The sequence below is a fragment of the Chelonia mydas genome, chromosome 7 (genome assembly GCF_015237465.2).
Source record: "Chelonia mydas isolate rCheMyd1 chromosome 7, rCheMyd1.pri.v2, whole genome shotgun sequence".
NCBI lineage: Eukaryota > Metazoa > Chordata > Testudines > Cheloniidae > Chelonia > Chelonia mydas.
Genome location: NC_057853.1, coordinates 60434191 through 60452763, shown reverse-complemented (window position 1 = coordinate 60452763; position 18573 = coordinate 60434191). Strand labels below are relative to the sequence as shown.

Here is an 18573-nt window from a genome sequence, read left to right as displayed (position 1 = left end):
GTTTCTCATATATGTGCCTCTTTATTATTATATTGCTATCGGTGGTAATTCCTGAGCAATCAGACTGGTTTACTTCATTACTATAGTAACTAGGATCATCCCTCTATTCTTTCCTATTTGTTGTTGTTGTCAATACTGGTTTTAGAAAGGGGACAGGGAAAAGAGCACAAAGCCAGTCTTAAACAGCAAGAAATGTCTACAACCATACCAAAACTAAAAGTCATGTTTATATATAGCAGATTCAGTCTAAAAGAAAAAAACAAAAACAAATATTCTTGGTATACTGGGGCATGACAATCTTTTGGATGGAGAACAAGCCATCCTAATTCACAGTGAATTGAATGTGAATACAAATTAAGACTCTCTTTTTAAGGGGCAAGTCCCAGGCCACAGAAGCCAATGCTCTATCATTTGTTTTGCAAGTACTGGGGGGAAAAAAAACACAGGAAAAGCAAGAAGTTTAATAATTTTTTCATAAGTTTTGTGAAAACAATTCTCTTATCTAAAGTAAGTTGTGAGCTTAAACTACCTATGTGCTGCTTTAGATTCCATGTAAAAAAAAAAAATTCAAACTATCAATCCAAAACCAGCCATTTTCTACTTTGACAGGTAGTGTCACAGAGCGCACTCACCTCAGGTGAGCGCCCCCTGGCGGAGTGTATGAGTGCCTGCAGTTTTTTCTCAATTTCTCTGCTCAAGGTGTCCCCTGTGGCTACTGCACTCATCAGGTGGATCTTTGGTGACTCAGCCCTCCACCCCAGTCACACACAGTCTGTGTGTGAAAACCAAGAACTCCTTCTGGGGGATATGGTCCAACTGAGACTATCTCAATGTCCTCAGTAATGTCCTGAAGCCCCTTCCCCACAGCTCAGTCCATTAACAGTCCAACAGGGCCCATCATGAAACCCTTCTGTTGGCAACTGTAACCCCTCTGTAGCCTTCCCTGGACTCAGTCCTTAGTCAGTCTGTCAACAGGCCTCATCACAGTATCCTCCATTGGGGTCTGGCTACCTGGCAAAGGTTCCTGCTCTGGAATGGGGCAGCACATCCAGGGTTTCTTCCCTGGAGACTCTCTGCCGTCACTTGAGTCCTCAGTGACTACAGCTCTCCCACTGACCCATTACTCTTAAACTCAGTTCACTTACCCCAGCTGAGACACAGTCTCAGTTCAGCCCCCTTCTCAGGGTATGTCTACACTACGAAATTAGGTCGAATTTATAGAAGTCAGTTTTGTAGAAAGCGTTTTTATACAGTTGATTGTGTGTGACCCCACACAAATGGTCTAAGTGCATGTAGTCGGTGGAGTGTGTCCACAGTACCAAGGCAACCACTGACTTCCGGAGCGTTGCACTATGGGTAGCTATGCCACAGTTCCCGCAGTCTCCACCGCCCATTTGAATTCTGGGTAGAAATCCCAGTGCCTGATGGGGCTAAAATATTGTCGCACGTGGTTCTGGGTACATATCATCAGGCCCCCCTTCCCTCCCTCCCTCCCTCCGTGAAAGCAAGGGCAGACAATCCTTTTGCGCCTTTTTTCTTGAGTTACCTGTGCAGACGCCATACCACGGCAAGCATGGAGCCCGCTCAGCTAACCATCACCGTATGTCTCCTGGGTGCTGGCAGACGTGGTACTGCATTGCTACACAGCAACAGTTTATTGCCTTTTGGCAGCAGACAGTGCAGTATGACTGGTAGCCGTTGTCGACGTAGTCCAGGGTGCTCTTTTAACCAACCTCGATGAGGTCAGTGGTGCCTGGGCAAACATGGGAGTGATTCAGTCAAGTTAATTCCCTTTTAAGTTTCATTTCATGGCGATTCAGTCCTACCAGCAGTGCACTGTCCTCTAATCTGCAGCCAGCAGAAGACAATGGCCAGCAGACATACTGCATGGTCTTCTGCCATGCACCCAGGAGATGAGGATGGCTAGCGGTCGTACTGCACAGTCTGCTGCCAGCAAGATGTATAAAGATAGATGAAGTGGATCAAAACAAGAAATAGACCAGATTTGTTTTGTATTCATTTTCTCCTCCCTCCCTCCATGAAATCAACGGCCTGCTAAACCCAGTTTTGAGTTCTATCCTTGAGGGAGCCATTCTGTTTCTCACAAAGCCAGCCCCTTGGTTGATTTTAATTCCCTGTAAGCCAACCCTGTAAGCCATGTCGGCAGTTGCCCCTCCCTCCATCAGAGAAACAGCAAACAATCATTCCGCGACCTTTTTCTGTGCAGACGCCATACCACAGAAAGCATGGAGCCCACTCAGATCACTTTGGCAATTAGGAGCACATTAAACACCACACACATTATTCAGCAGTATATGCGGCACCAGAACCTGGCAAAGCGAAACCGGGCGAGTAGGCAACATCAGCGCGGTGACAAGAGTGATGAGGACATGGACACAGACTTCTCTCAAAGCACGGGCCCTGGCAATGTGGGCATCATGGTGCTAATGGGGCAGGTTCATGCCGTGGAACGCCGATTCTGGGCTCGGGAAACAAGCACAGACTGGTGGGACCGCATAGTGTTGCGGGTCTGGGACGATTCCCAGGGGCTGCGAAACTTTCGCTTGCGTAAGGGCACTTTCATGGAACTTTGTGACTTGCTTTCCCCTGCCCTGACATGCAAGAATACCAAGATGAGAGCAGCCCTCACAGTTGAGAAGCGAGTGGCAATAGTCCTGTGGAAGCTTGCAACGCCAGACAGCTACCGATCAGTCGGGAATCAATTTGGAGTGGGCAAATCTACTGTGGGGGCTGCTGTGATGCAAGTAGCCAACGCACTCAAAGATCTGCTGATATCAAGGGTAGTGACCCTGCGAAATATGCAGGTCATAGTGGATAGCTTTGCTGCAATGGGATTCCCTAACTGTGGTGGGGCCATAGACGGAACCCATATCCCTATCTTGGCACCGGAGCACCCAAGCCGGCGAGTAAATAAACCGAAAGGGGTACTTTTCAATAGTGCTGCAAGCACTGGTGGATCACAAGGGACATTTCACCAACATCAATGTGGGATGGCTGGGAAAGGTATATGACGCTTGCATCTTCAGGAACTCTGGTCTGTTTCAAAAGCTGCAAGAAGGGACTTTCTTCCCAGACCAGAAAATAACCGCTGGGGATGTTGAAATGTCTATAGTTATCCTTGGGGACCCAGCCTACCCCTTAATGCCATGGCTCATGAAGCCATACACAGGCAGCCTGGACAGTAGTCAGGAGCTGTTCAACTACAGTCTGAGCAAGTGCAGAATGGTGGTAGAATGTGCATTTGGACGTTTAAAAGCGCGCTGGCGCAGTTTACTGACTCGCTTAGACCTCAGCGAAACCAATATTCCCACTGTTATTACTGCTTGCTGTGCGCTCCACAATATCTGTGAGAGTAAGGGGGAGACGTTTATGGTGGGGTGGGAGGTTCAGGCAAATTGCCTGGCTGCTGGTTACGCGCAGCCAGACACCAGGGCGGTTAGAAGAGCACAGGAGGGCGCGGTGCACATCAGAGAAGCTTTGAAAACCAGTTTCATGACTGGCCAGGCTACGGTGTGAAAGTTCTGTTTGTTTCTCCTTGATGAAACCCCCGCCCACCTTGGTTCACTCTACTTTCCTGTAAGCTAACCACCCTCCCATCCTCCCTTCGATCACCACTTGCAGAGGCAATAAAGTCATTGTTGCTTCACATTCATGCATTCTTTATTAATTCATCTCACAAATAGGGGGATAACTACCAAGGTAGCCCAGGAGGGGTGGTGGTGGAGGGAAGGACAAGGCCACACAGCACTTCAAAAATTTTAAACTTTAAAACTTATTGAATGCCAGCCTTCTGTTGCTTGGGCAATCCTCTGGGGTGGAGTGGCTGGAGGCCCCCCAGACCGCATTCTTGGGCGTCTGGGTGAGGAGGCTATGGAACTTGGGGAGGAGGGTGGTTGGTTACACAGGGGCTGTAGTGGCAGTCTGTGCTCCTGCTGCCTTTCCTGCAGCTCAACCATACACTGCAGCATATTAGTTTGATCCTCCAGCAGCCTCAGCATTGAATCCTGCCTCCTCTCATCACGCTCCTGCCACCTTTCAGCTTCAGCCCTCTCTTCAGCCCGCCACCTCTCCTCTCGGTCATTTTGTGCTTTCCTGCACTCTGACATTGTCTGCCTCCACGCATTCATCTGTGCTCTGTCAGTGTGGGACGACAGCATGAGCTCAAAGAACATTTCATCGCGAGTGCGTTTTTTTCGCCTTCTAATCTTCGCTAGCCTCTGGGAAGGAGAAGATCCTGTGATCCTTCAAACACATGCAGCTGGTGGAGGGGAAAAAAAGGGACAGTGGAATTTAAAAGCACACATTTTATAGAACAATGGGTACACTCTTTCACGGTAAACCTTGCTGTTAACATTACATACATAGCACATGTGCTTTCGTTCCAAGGTCGCATTTTCCTCCCCCCACCGCATGGCTAGCCCCTCATCCCTCCCCGTGGCTAACAGCAGGGAACATTTCTGTTCAGCTACAGGCAAACAGCCCAGCAGGAATGGGCACCTCTGAATGTCCCCTTAAGAAAAGCACGCTATTTCAACCAGGTGATCATGAATGATATCACTCTCCTGAGGATAACACAGAGAGATAAAGAACGGATGTTGTTTGAACGCCAGCAAACATATACTGCAATGCTTTGTTCTACAATGATTCCCGAGTACGTGCTACTGGCCTGGAGTGGTAAAGTGTCCTACCATGGTGGACGGAATAAGGCTGCCCTACCCAGAAACCTTTTGCAAAGGCTTTGGGAGTACATCCAGGAGAGCCACGAATGCCAGGGCAAATTAATCATTAAACATGCTTGCTTTTACACCATGTATAGTATTTTAAAAAGGTACACTCACCAGAGGTCCTCTCCGCCTGGCGGGTCCGGGAGGCAGCCTTGGGTGGGTTCGGGGGGTACTGGCTCCAGGTTCAGGGTGAGAAACAGTTCCTAGCTCTCGGGAAACCCGTTTCTCCGTTTGCTTGCTGTGAGCTATCATCTTCCTCGTCCCCAAAACCTGCTTCCGTATTGCCTCCATCTCCATTGAAGGAGTCAAACAACACAGCTCGGGTAGTGGTGGCTGAACCCCCTAAAATGGCATGCAGCTCATCATAGAAGCGGCATGCTTTGGGCTCTAACCCGGAGCGGCCGTTCGCCTCTCTGGTTTTCTCGTAGGCTTGCCTCAGCTCCTTAAGTTTCACGTGGCACTGCTTCGGGTCCCTGTTATGGCCTCTGTCCTTCATGCCCTGGGAGATTTTGACAAAGGTTTTGGCATTTCGAAAACTGGAACGGAGTTCTGATAGCACCGATTCCTCTCCCCACACAGCGATCAGATCCCATACCTTCCATTCGGTCCATGCTGGAGCTCTTTTGCGATTCTGGGACTCCATCATGGTCACCTCTGCTGATGAGCTCTAAACTCCCCTGCAGCTTGCCACGCTGGCCGAACAGGAAATGAGATTCAAAAGTTCGCAGGCCTTTTCCTGTCTACCTGGCCAGTGCATCTGAGTTGAGAGTGCTGTCCAGAGCGGTCAGAATGGAGCACTCTAGGATAGCTCCCGGAGGCCAATACTGTCTAATTGCGTCCACACTACCCCAAATTCGACCTGGCAAGGCCAATTTCAGCACTAATCCCCTTGTCAGGGGTGGAGTTTTGTTTTTTTTTTTTTTTAAAGAGCCCTTTAAGTTGAAAAAAAGGGCTTTGTCGTGTGGACAGGTGCAGGGTTAAATCAATTTAACGCTGCTAAATTCGACCTCAACTCCTAGTGTAGACCAAGGCTCAAGGTAACAATTCCATATACAGCCCTTCCCTGGGCCTGTTTAAACTCCCTTGCTCAGGGCTTAGCCACTTCCCTAGTGGCTATTTGGGGGGCATCCTCTAAGTAGCAGTCACATGGAACATCCCTTTAATTAACTGCATCCCTAGGCCACTTCCCCACAGCCCCGGTCTTCCTCAAGTCCCAGCAGCCAGCCAGGAGCACCTTCCTTGCTCCCCTGGTCCCTACCAGCAGACTGAACTTACTCTGTCCCTGCAGCTCCTTTTATACAAGCCTGCTCGGCCCTGAGAGGCTGCAAGGAAGCAGTCTCTTTCTGACTGGCTGCATTCTAGGGTGCCTAGAGCAGCTGCGTGGAGGACTCACCTCCTCTGTGGTAAGGCTGCAAGGCCTCCAGCAGGGGGCCTCAGGGTCTGGAATACCCCATCACACATGGTTAGATCAGCATATCTGATGCAGCATTAAAAGAAAGTAGTAGCATTTTAAAGATTTATCTATAGTATATTTACTAGGCAAACATTTGGACACACCATTTCTGAAAAATAAAAATAATTAAGACAACAGTGGTAAAGAGGAAGGTAATAATAGAAGACAGAGCATTTCACATTCATGAACATTCTACCCAGACTTCAAAGCGTATACAGTTACATACAAGCTTCCCCAGAATGAATACTCAGTAACCTCAGGATGACCTTAAAGATTTAATACCCTGGAAGCAAAACTTTATCTTAGCAGAGGTTGATTTTCCATATATCCCTTAATAGAGAACTTATTGTAAGTCCTACATCATTTATTACTACCAGAGTTCAGCTAATGCACCAGTGGCAAGAATCAGGCTTGTACCATGCAATTAGTTTTGACAGCTTTAATTATACTCTAGCATGTATGTTATTGAAGTTTACAGCGCCACTGGTGCTGAAGGATTCTCTTATTCAAAGTCATATACAACAAAATTGCCTTAACCTCTACCAGCAGAAAATAAAACTTGTGCCAAACTCCATCATTCATTATTCAGTAGATTGAAAATGTATCAGTAACTAAGGCTTTATCTACACTGCCACTTTACAGCGCTGCAACTCTCTCACTCAGGGGTGTGAAAAAAAACAAAAAAACAAAAAAAAAAACCAACACCCCTAAGCACTGCAAGTTTCAGTGCTGTAAAGTGGCAGTGTAGACAGCACTCCCAGCACTGATAGTACTCCTCTCGTGGTGGTGAGGTTCTTTTTGGTGTTTTTTTGGTTTTTGTTTTTTTAAATATAGCCCTGGGAGAGCTCTCTCCCCCAGGACTGGTGCCACGACTACAGCGCCATGATAAAGCGCTGCCGAAGCTTTATCATTGCTAGTGAATACATACCCTTAGTGACGTCTGCTTAGTCACTAATTAAAATTAGTTTAGCACAGTGGATGCAACTCAAAACAAAAGGTTACAATAAAAGCTTTACTAGTTAAGATACTCAGATCCTGGACCAAATCAAGTGATCCTAGGGTGTGTTTTTGGGATCCAGTAGCCTATCTTTGGAATTATAGAGACAATGGATTTTCTGTATCTAAGTCACCTTCAAAAAAGGAAGGGCCGCAACTTTTAGGCCAACCATAAATAAAAAGAAACCATAAATAAAAAGTTTCCCTTTTTTACTGAGCACTGTTGTTACGTTCTGCACACCATACAGAAAGAGGAAGACAGCTCCAGACACAAAATTACATTGTAAGCCAGGGGTGGGCAAACTACGGCCCCTCAGGGCTTCCCCCCGTTGCGCCGCGGGCCCCACCCTGCAGCCCCTGTGGGAGGAGGGGCAGAGGGCTCCATGCGTTGCCCTTGCCTCCAGGCACTGTCCCGTCCCCCCTCCACCCCCCGCAGCTCCCATTGGCCAGGAACAGGGAACCGTGGCCAATGGGAGCTTCGGGGAGGTACCTGAGGGCGCAGCAATGGCAGTGCTCCGAGCCCTGTGCCCCCCCCGACCCCCAGGTACCGTACAGGCACTTGGTGCCAGATGCTTCCCGGAGTGGCATGGAGCCTGGCCCCGATGCATGCCACTACCACCCCGGAGCCGCTTTAGGTAAGCGGCGCCGGGCTGGAGCCTGAACCACTCCAGCACTCCGCACCCCCCCTGCACCCCAACCCCCTGCCCTGAGCCCCCTCATATACCCCACACCCCTCCTCTGCCCCAATCCCTTGCCCTGAGCCCCTTCCTGCACACAGCACCCCCTCCCACATCCTGCACTCCCTCCCGTACTCCAGCCCCCTGCCCCAGCCCTTCATACCATTTCCCCACCCAGATGTGGCCCTTGGGCCAAAAAGTTTGCCCACCCTTGTTGTAGGCTGCTGGCTCATATCTCCAGCCAAGGAAGAATTAAAACCACACTTAGAGTCCATTTCAGGCCTTTTCTCAGAGATTCAAGCTTTATTTTTTCCTTCTATATAAAACTGGTAACAAATTCCACATCTCAAGCCTGTCTCTTCCTTTGACTCAGGGACTTCCTGCTGGACCCTCCTCACTCCCGGCAGCTCTTCCCCAGTACTCTTACAGGCCACCTGCCTGAGAGTTACCATATTCCATGACCTGCCATAGGAGCCAACCTGCTTCCTCTAGCTTTCCCTACTGTCCCAGGATCTTCCCAGCTGGGCTTCTTGCTGCTTTTACAAATCAGCTGATCAGTCTCTGCTGGGAGGTAGCTTAAGAAGTCAGGGGTAAGGCTGAGTTCCAACTCCCCTTAAAGAGTCAGCCCCCCCGGGAGATAACAAAATATCATTTGGATTAGATAGTAAATATTTTTAAATAGCATTGTTTGCATGAACCGATGAAGCCTTATCTGCTCAAGATGACAAATATTTGGGTTGGGGATTGTGTTTACAAACTTATGACTTAATTTGGACAAGAAACTAGTGTAATTATGAATGAAGAACAAAGAATAGCAAGGATTACCTGGGCCAGCTAGTGAGAATCATGCTGGTGCCCATTAGTTTGCAACAACTGGGATGTAAATTTTAACACACCACCTAGACAAGCCCTAGGTTCTCTTGCAACCCAATGAGCAGTTCAGTCAACCTCTTATAATAGTGTTGCTTTTCCAAAGCAAGCCCCAGTACAATGCTCTCCCATCACTTCACTGCTGTGGCATATATCCCAAAACAATTCTTATGGTCTCAGTTTAATCAAGGGTTTAAAAAAATAAACCAAAAAAACCCGAAACATTTTCTGAATGGTTTTACAAGTATTACAATGGACACTTTATTGCTTGCACTAAACGAGAATGCAGCAAGTTTTATTTATTTAACATTTATAAGAGTTTCAGGAGAATTTTAGGAGAATTCAAGAATTTCATACTTTGAGTGATTCACTTCCAATTCTTTGCAGTCTTATCTCTAAGTTATGTCATTCAGGCTCCTTATCAAACTTACCTTTAAAATATAAAAGCTTTGAATACATATTGTCATGTTTGTTTTCTATCATTAAGAGGAATAATTTGTTTTTGTTTTTAATCTTAGCAGAGCAAATGAATACAAGTATAAAACAGGCAGAAAAGTTTCATAGGAAAGCAAGAGAAATAGGAGTGAGTTAGATGAGGATAAGAAGTCAATGATAAAACTGTAATTGTTCTTTTTCTTCCTCTGATTCTGAGTCCAATACTTCCATTAACAACCGAGGGGAAAGAATGGAGATAACACTGAATGTTAAACATATTTATACAACATGAAGTCAAGAATAAATTGTGACTACTTGGAACGATAGGACTAACCCATTCACTTCTCACTAAAAATGAAACAAAATAGAAGCGAGAAACAGCAGCAGCTAGAAGGAGCTGAATTTATGTGGAAGTATCCAGGGAGACAGCTTGGTGACTGGAGCACTATTAATAGCTGAAGCTTTCTAAGCCAGGCAATGGGAAAGCTGAAGTTGCATCTGCTACTTCACAGCACGAGGAAGCTTCATGCCACCAATGGAACAAAGGTGGTGGCACTGGTGGTAAAGTGGCAGGCCTGTTTGGAGAAGTTGTATAAGGGCTGCAGAATCCGTCAAGAGGACAATCCATGCGATTAAACAGTTTCTGCTCTTAAGTAGCACATCAGAACTACATTAAATACCACAAGCCAGAAAATTAAAGAAACGGGCCAAACAAAAATCCATTAAAATATCAACTGGTTCCCGAAGAGAGGAGGAAAAAATCCATGAAAATGCAATACTGGATTATATCAGGGGTATCATATGAAGAAAGACAAATATTTGTTGTACATGTAGCTATCTGCCTAGGTAAATATGAAGAAATCAGAGGGGAGCAACAAGTGACAAAGTTTGGAAAATACAAAAACTTTAAGGTTAAGGGAAGAGAGGATGTACAACCTATATTAGATAACAGATAGTTACCATCAAATATGTAAATAGATGTGATAGAGGACACTGTAATTGTTCTCAGTCAGCAAGGGCTGAAATAAGCCTCACCACGGTGCTGGGAGAATCAACTCAATGATGCATTAGCGATCTCTTCTGGCATGAGACCGCAATACTAAAAAGGATAAAGTTAAGCACTTGCGTTAAGCAGGTGCTTCATTCTATGTTGCTTTTCTAAAATTTCTAGAATTAATCAGCAATATTTAGGAAATTAATGTGAAAATATCTTTATACTTACTTGTCAAGGAAGTCCTTGTCCACTACCGCACAAATATCAAGAAGAGGATTTCCCATTCCAAAAAGCACATTTTCACTACAAAAGAACCAAAGTTTTTCAAATGTAGTTTAATGTTTCTAGTCTAACATCATATTGCATTGACAAACAGATTAGGACAAAACTAATTTTGCCCAACCATGGGCTGCTTGGTCAATTTGCCTGCAATCCAGACAGCACAGCTAATTTGAACAAAGTGCAAACTTTTATTATCTCTCAGTGAATTGCGTACAATACAAAAGTCTCAAACATGCACATTCATTTAAGCAACCCTTCAATCAGAGAATGAGCCATGCATGCTATAATCTAGTTTCTAAGAGTTGCACTTGGGTTGCATTTGCAGGTCATATAAAGTGGCAATGGTGGACCAGATTGTAGAGTTCCATGAGCCAGATTTTGTTGTTTATCTGAGCAGCCACAAATATAATCTTATACAAGTAATTGTTAAGAGCAGTATTTAATTCTACACCACCCCTCAACTATCCTTACAAACAGTATTTGTTTACTGATAAAATGTTGACTTTAATACAGAAAAAAAATTACTGAACATGCAATGTATGATGCAAAGCAGCAAGTTACCAAAAGGCATTATCTAATGATCAAGTATTTTTATAATAATTAAAAAAAATTTAGCATATTCAGTCAGTTATCTTACATACTTCAGTGATACAGTAATAATTAAGAACTAGATAATACATGACAGAGGCAAATGGTAGTGAATGCAGCTGTTCCAACTAGACTTTCTAATACTAGATTCAAATCCATCACGTACCCCACCAAGCCAACACCTGCTGGCTCCAATTGGCAGGTTAAACACCCACAGCATCTGGCGACTGAAATCATTTCTGAAAATTTAACAAAGAAGCCATCAAATATACATCTTCTTCCCCATCAACTGCTCATTTTTCAAGGATTTTCATTAGGCCAATATTCTCCAAAGCACTACCACAGGATTTCAGCCTTAAAATCTAAATGCTCAAACAAAGCCAGGCAACAAAGTAACTTAACAGGGCTGTCTTTAGCTTTCAGACCCTTCTTCAACTCTGCGTTAGGTCACAAGTGAAGGAGTTTCCATGGCATTTTGACAGGTCGTCAGATATTAGGACCCTGCGTGGAGGTATAGCTGTTCTGCCAGCATGCCCCTCGGGCTGCACCGCTTCCCCCAGCTCCCATTGGCTGGCAACGGCAAACCACGGCCATTAAGAGCTGAGGGGCTCCGTGCCTGCGGACACTCCAGGTAAACAAAACATCCCGGCCTGCTAGCAGCTTACCCTGATGGGCCGGGAGCCAAAGTTTGCCGACCCCGATCTACAATAACAATGTATTAGATATTCAATTCAATAGAGCTTAAAATCGTCAAATTTTGGCGTAGACCCGTTGACAAGCCAACCCCTGCTTTTTGATGCTTCACTTTTTTACCAAAAAAATTTGGCTTATGAATGAGTATATATAGCAGCTATACTGGCAAAGCCTTCCCAGTTTTGATCTGGCTTTGCTCTCCACCTGCTCCAGCAACTCTATTACCTCCCACTCTCTTGGCCTTGTCCTCACACTCCTTAACACGTCTCTCCCTGCTCTGGAGCTCTCCTAATACAAGCTTTACACCTTTTGCTATCCTCAAAAAAAGCCAACCCTGGTCCCCAAATACTTCTCCAACTGCCCCATATCCCTTCAGCTACAAACTCTTGAATGTGTTGTCTACAATCATTGTAAGTGGTTATTTGTATTACAGTAGTACCAAAAGGATCCCACCGAAATGGGGCCCCCATTGCAATAAGTGCTGTACAACCACATGGTCCTGACACCAAAGACATTACAGTCCAAGGACACAAGACAAGAAGGGGTGGAAGGGGAAACATAGGCAGAGAGAAGTGACTTGCACAAAGTCACACAGCAGAGCTGGAAGAGAACCTAAAACACCTCTCAGTCCAGTGCCCCATTCAGTGGGCCACATTATCTTGGTTTATGAATATACATGTTTAAATATAGAACTTTTCAAATGCTGACAAATGTTGTGTTTTTAATAGGACCCAAGATTAAGTATGTTGTGCTGTGAAGTATATTCGTCCTTGGCTATATACAAAAAAGCCTGGATGGTGGGTATAATCCCTGATATTCCTGTTTAGGTCAAGGTACTTTCAATTATAAAATACTTCTCCCCAGTTTCTCTTTCACCTCCAGCCTGGATCCCCTCCAATCCATGTTCTGTCCTCCTATTCTATGAAGCTGCTCTTTCACCAACATCTACATTGACCCTCACCTGGCCAAATTTCAGGGCTCATCCTACTCCTCATCTTCTGCTTCTTGACATTTTATTCAACTGAGGCTTCTGCAACAACATCCTCTCTTATTTCTCCTCCTACTTCTTTAGCAGCCCTTTCAGTAGATCCTCCTTCTCATATACCATCCATGGAGGTCCCATAAGTCTCTTACTTTTCACCCTTCCACTCCTCTTTTTACACCCTTTCTTTGGAAGATCCTAGCTACTCTCACAGCTGCATTCACCATCTCAACCTCAATTACTCAAATCTACCTTTTCACTCCTGACTTATCAGGAAAGTGCTGATATATGGGTTTGGCTGGATGAAGACATCTCTTGGGTCTCTTGCCATCAACTCAAGCTTAACTCTCCTCTTTCACCACTACCACCAGCATCCTCCCTTTCACTCCAGCCCATAAACTAGGAATCATGACTATTCTCCATTGCCTCACGCATCCAGTTGCTATTCAAGTCTTACCATTTCCTCCTCCAAAGCATTACCAAGAGGCTACAGTTAAAAACTCATCCAGGCACTAACATTTCCCATCTTAAACTCTAGGGCTATGAAATTATATTATTTAACATGGTCAATTACCACCTTGACTATGTATTTGCCCCTGACAATTTACTCCCCCTTTCCAGTTTTTTTTCTCCTTGTAATCTGTACAAGAAATAAATAGACTGTGGTTTCCTGTACTACATTTTGAGTAAATCTATTGGAAATCAGCAATAAGTCTCAGCGGAAGCACCCAGTACTGGAATAGATATGCACTACCATGTTTTCCTAGTATACAGGTATCAAATTTCTACATGCATCACCCTTGCCCACTACCAAAGGCCATAAGCTTATCATAGAATCATAGACTATCAGGGTTGGAAGGGACCTCAGGAGGTCATCTAGTCCAACCCCCTGCTTGAAGCAGGACCAATCCCCAATTTTTGCCCCAATCCCTAAATGGCCCCCTCAAGGATTGAACTCACAACCCTGGGTTTAGCAGGCCAATGCTCAAACCACTGTGCTATCCCTCCCCCCTTATATCTTTAAGCATCAAATTCACACAAACGAATTTACCAAGATAGAGCTAAAATTCTGCTAGAAGTTGGCCCAATATAAAGTTAAATTAGAATTTGGGTAATTCATAACCCTAAGCAAGCAAAAACCAAATGAGAATTGCTGATTTTTTAGCTGACCGATAAACTGAAAAACTTCTATTTCAAGTTTCTCACTTTCTTTTATGATAGCTTAATCATAAAATAGAAGTTTTACAGTATGTTTCAGTAAATATGGCAGTTAATAGCCAAGAATGTTCAATTTAGCAAAAACACTAAGAATACAAAATAAAATATGGGGTTGTGTCACGGAGTCACTGGGCGATGCTTTGGAACTACTCCGTACGAAGCCAGACAGGACTCTGCGGAAGCATACCTCCTCTCTGTGAGCAGACTGTCTCCAGGGTAAGAAGCTTACACAACTTTGGCATTCCTGGGGCTGACCTCAGAGCATTCAGCATCCCCATTTACACCATGTGCTTCCCACAGCGAGTCCGCACCGGCGGGACTCCTGGGGAAGCCAAAGGGCCCTGCCCTCCAGCTCCGGAGTCAGACGTGACTCTCAGTCAGCCAGTAAAACAGAAGGTTTATTAGATGACAGAAACATGGTCTAAAACCATGCCTGTAGGTACAGAGAACAGGACCCCTCAGTCAGGTCTGCCTTGGGGGGCAGGGAGCTCAGAGCCCCATCTGCGCCTCCCTCCATTTCCCCAGCCAGCTCCAAACTGAAACTCTCCTGCCCCTCCTCTTGCCTTTGTCTCTTTCCTGGGCCAGGAGACCACTTGATCTCTTTGTTCTCCAGCACCTTTGCAGAGGAGGGGCCCAGGCCATCAGTTGCCAGGAGACAGGGTGTCTGCCATTCTCTGTGCAGACACCATCACACTGGCCCTCTGGGGCTCTGCAACAATCACACACCCTTATCCCACCACCTAGATACTTAAGAAATGCCTAGGGAAACTGAGGCACCCACACAGTATTCAGAGAAAACATTAAGAACATTCTCACTTCATCACAGGTTGTGACCAACTAGAAACTGACAATTTACAGTAAGTGGAACTAAGAAACACTGAGTATTGTGTGTGTCAGTGAAACAGTTAGATCTTTAGAACATTACAGGACTAAATCCTCGTTTCAAAAATAATTTTGCAGACTAGATCTTAAATATTCATAGATTCCAAGACCAGACGGGACCACTGTGATCATCTACTCTGACCCCTGTATAATACAGGCCATAGAACTTTCCCAACATAATTCCTTGAGCATATCTTTTAGAAAAATATCCAGTCTTGATTTAATAATTCCAGTGATGGAGAATCCACCATGACCTCTGGTAAATTGTTCTAATGGTTAATTGCCATCACTGTTAAAAATGTATGCTTTATTTGCAATCTGAACTTGTTTACCTTCAACTTCCAGCCACTGGAGCCCATTATTAAATATTTGTTTCACATGTAGGTACTTAAACTGTAATCAAATATCTTCTCTTTGTTAAGCTAAATAGACAGACGCAAGGAGCTCAATCACTATAAAGCATGCTTTCCAATTCTTTAATCATCCTCAATAGCTTTTCTGTGAGCCCTCTCCAGTTTATCAACATCCTTTTTAAAATGTGCACACCACAACTGGACACAATATTCCAGCAGCAGTCACACCAGTGCCAAACACAGAGGTAAAATTCCCTTTTATGCATTGCAGGATCACATTACCTCTTTTGCAAAAAGAGCAAGGAGTACTTGTGGCACCTTAGAGACTAACCAATTTATTTGAGCATAAGCTTTTGTGAGCTACAGCTCACTTACTCTGAAGCCTGTCATTACCTCTTTTGGCCACAGCATCACACTGGGAGCTCATGTTCAGCAGATTATCCACAACAACCTCCACATCTTTTTACCAGGATAGAGTCCCCCACAGTGCAAGTATGACCTACATTCTTTGTTCCTACATGTATACATTTAGCCATATTGTAACACATATTGTTTGCCTGAGCTCAGCTTACCTAGTGATCCCAATCGCTCTGTCTGAGTGTCTTATCCTCTTCGTTATTTACCACTCCCCCAATTTGAGTATCATCTGCAAATTTTATCAGTGATGATTTTGTTTTCTTCCAGGTCTTTGGTATTTCACCACTTTTTGAGCCACAATATTTTTAATATCCATATTTATTTTATAGTCTGAGGATTTGTTTATTGTAGAAGGCTAGATATAGTAAAGACTTTAAAAAGTAGGGGGGGTTTTGTGTTAAATCAGTGATTAATTTGAATTTATACAAACGGTGGAGAAAAGCCAAAATATTTGAAAGTGTTGAATATGGGTTTGCCCAAGATTCCATATGCCTATGTTTATTGTCCACTCAGCTGCTACTTATATGCTGTAGAGAGAGGTATAACAATCATACAGTATCTGTGTGATGCACTTTGGGATCCCTGAAGACGAAATGCACGATACGTGATATTTCCAGTTAACATCTCAATCAAAACTGAAGTATGAACAGACAAGTGTCAGTGTTGTATATGGGATATTAACAACCGCACATAAAATGCCAAAAAAAGTTTTAAAAGTCTCAATGCAATGCAATTAAACGTACTAGTTTCTCTCCGCCTCATGGTCCAAGGGCTTCTCTACACGGCCCCACAGTACTGCACTACCACTCCCCTGTGTGGATGCTGCCGATGCAAACTAAAAAGTATCGTGTTCACAAAGTCCTCTTTCAAATGCAGGTGATATTTGGGAAAATATTCCACAGTGTGCCCCTCACTACCACAAGCTGTCTGATGGTAACATCATGGGAAATTCTTCAATAATTGCAAGTCACCATTGGATTTGTTGACATAAGCATTAATGAAGGTAAGAGAAACTAAGAGGACAGGCTATGAAAAGATGGGAATACCAACATTTATGCAGTGTGGATATCCAGATCAGGAAAAAGGGGTTGGAACCCTCATGCATATAAGAGTTATCAATGAGAGTAATTCAGAATAAAAGTATGAAAAAGGAAGGAGGAATTCATAAGGAGGCCTTCCACAAATGACGACCTGTTGAGCGATACTACCATCTCCAAGGGGACTACAGAGATGGATGTATGAAATCACTGATGCTAGCGTGACAAGGCACCTCCTTCGTCTCACCAGACTTTGCACGTCTCCCCTCTAGTGATGGCAGGCCTGAGGTAAATCAGCCCCACCCTTGGCAGTGTTGGCCTTCCCCCTTCTGTGCTCCTTTGGTTGTGTTTTCAGGGTAGGCCCCAGGGTCAGCCTGATGGGTGATTTTTCACCAGACAAAAAGGAAACTGTATCAAACACAAAAACAGAAGGGAATACCTTTCCCTGCCTCCTCGCTGGGGCAGTGTGTCGCCCTGTTTCTTGCCCTGGGGTGTCAGTCCTTCCCCTAGCAGGCACTCAGATTTGGCTGTTCCCCTATGGGAAGGAGTATAGGCTCTCAGCCTGAAAAAGCTTGTTTCCCTGCTGCCACTAGCCTTGCAGTAGCTTGTCTCTCTCTCCCTCTTTGCTCTCTCCAGAGGAGGAGTTGATAAAGGCCTCAGGCAACCCTTAATTGGATTCGGGGGTCCCTAACTGACACAAGATCACTTCTTCTCAGATTGTAGGAAAAACGGCGTTTAACATTCTAGGCCTAACATATCAGCCTTCCAGGACCCTCTTGCAGCTGTCCAGCCTGACTGTAACACTAGATATCTTAAAGACAGGTTTCAGAGTAGCAGCAGTATTAGTCTGTATCTGCAAAAAGAAAAGGACGACTTGTGGCACCTTAGAGACTAACAAATTTATTTGAGCACAAGCTTTTGTGAGCTACAGCTCACTTCATCTGAATGCATCCGACGAAGTGAGCTGTAGCTCACGAAACCTTGTGCTCATATAAATTTGTTAGTCTCTAAGGTGCCAAAAGTCCTCCTTTTCTTTTTGTAGATATCTTAAAGGTTGCCTCTCGCTATGTATATTTCAATAGTTGTGGCTCTGCTCATCTGCTTAATGAAGCTGTTAATAAAGGGATGACTGATAACCCATGAACATTACTGTAGTCATTGCTATTGTTCCTTGTGTGCTCCTAGAGTCTCCAAATGTAACGATACTTCTAAGGGTATGTCTACACTTGCCATTTAAAGCGGAAGAAGTCCCTTTTTTGCGCAAAAACCATGGGAGCATCTACACTTGCCAATGACTTTTTGCAGTGAAACTCAGAAGTTTCACCGCAAAAAGAAAACCACCTCCACAAGAGGCATACAGCTCTTATCAATGATGTGCAAGTGAAGACACATTCTTCCTGTTTACAGAGCTTTTAGCCTCCGGAGGATATCCCACAGTGCCTAGATGACCACTCTGGCCAGCAGCTCTGCTGCTCTGATGCCAGGTAAACTGGCATCCACCCCGACCCCCTGGGAACTTTGAAACTCCCCTTCCTGTTTTCTTGGCAAATGCTCACTTATCTGGCCAGGTGACAATGCCTGCTCCACAGAGCAAACAATCCCCTGCTTGGAGCAATGCTGAGCTACTGGAGCTGATCAGTGTTTGGGGAGAGGACACTGTGTAGGGACCCAGGATGCCCCACGATCACCTCCCCCTTCCCACAAGGCCTATCGTCAAAATGGAGAGAACTGCAGTGTGGGATAGCTGCCCTCAGTGCGCTGCTCTCATCTGCGATGGAAGTGCTTTCACTGGTTCACTATCACCGGTGAAACTGACAACGCAAAAACTCCTCAAGTGTAGACATAGCCTAATAGTTGTTCTGACCTTGCTAATTCTGATACTGTAGCCTTTAGGGAGTGCAAACCTTTGGCATAGGTTACTAAGGTTTAATGCCACTGGTAATATCAACCC

General features: G+C 44.9%; 1 protein-coding gene across 8 annotated transcripts in view; it reads right to left on the bottom strand.

Annotated features, from left to right (window-relative positions):
• The window catches only part of ADK (adenosine kinase), a 555104-nt gene that overhangs the window by 513789 nt on the left and 22742 nt on the right, over positions 1 to 18573 (bottom strand). For 4 of the 8 annotated variants that reach the window (XM_037904411.2, XM_037904417.2, XM_043551795.1 and 1 more), the window contains exon 2: positions 10399 to 10473. The exons of 2 other annotated variants lie outside the window; for them this stretch is intronic. In XM_037904411.2, the coding sequence (XP_037760339.1) occupies positions 10399 to 10473 (75 nt within the window). Of the gene's footprint in view, positions 1 to 10398; positions 10474 to 11206; positions 11293 to 18573 lie in introns of those variants that run through there. 2 more of the 8 variants (XM_043551794.1, XM_043551796.1) reach the window with 1 other exon arrangement.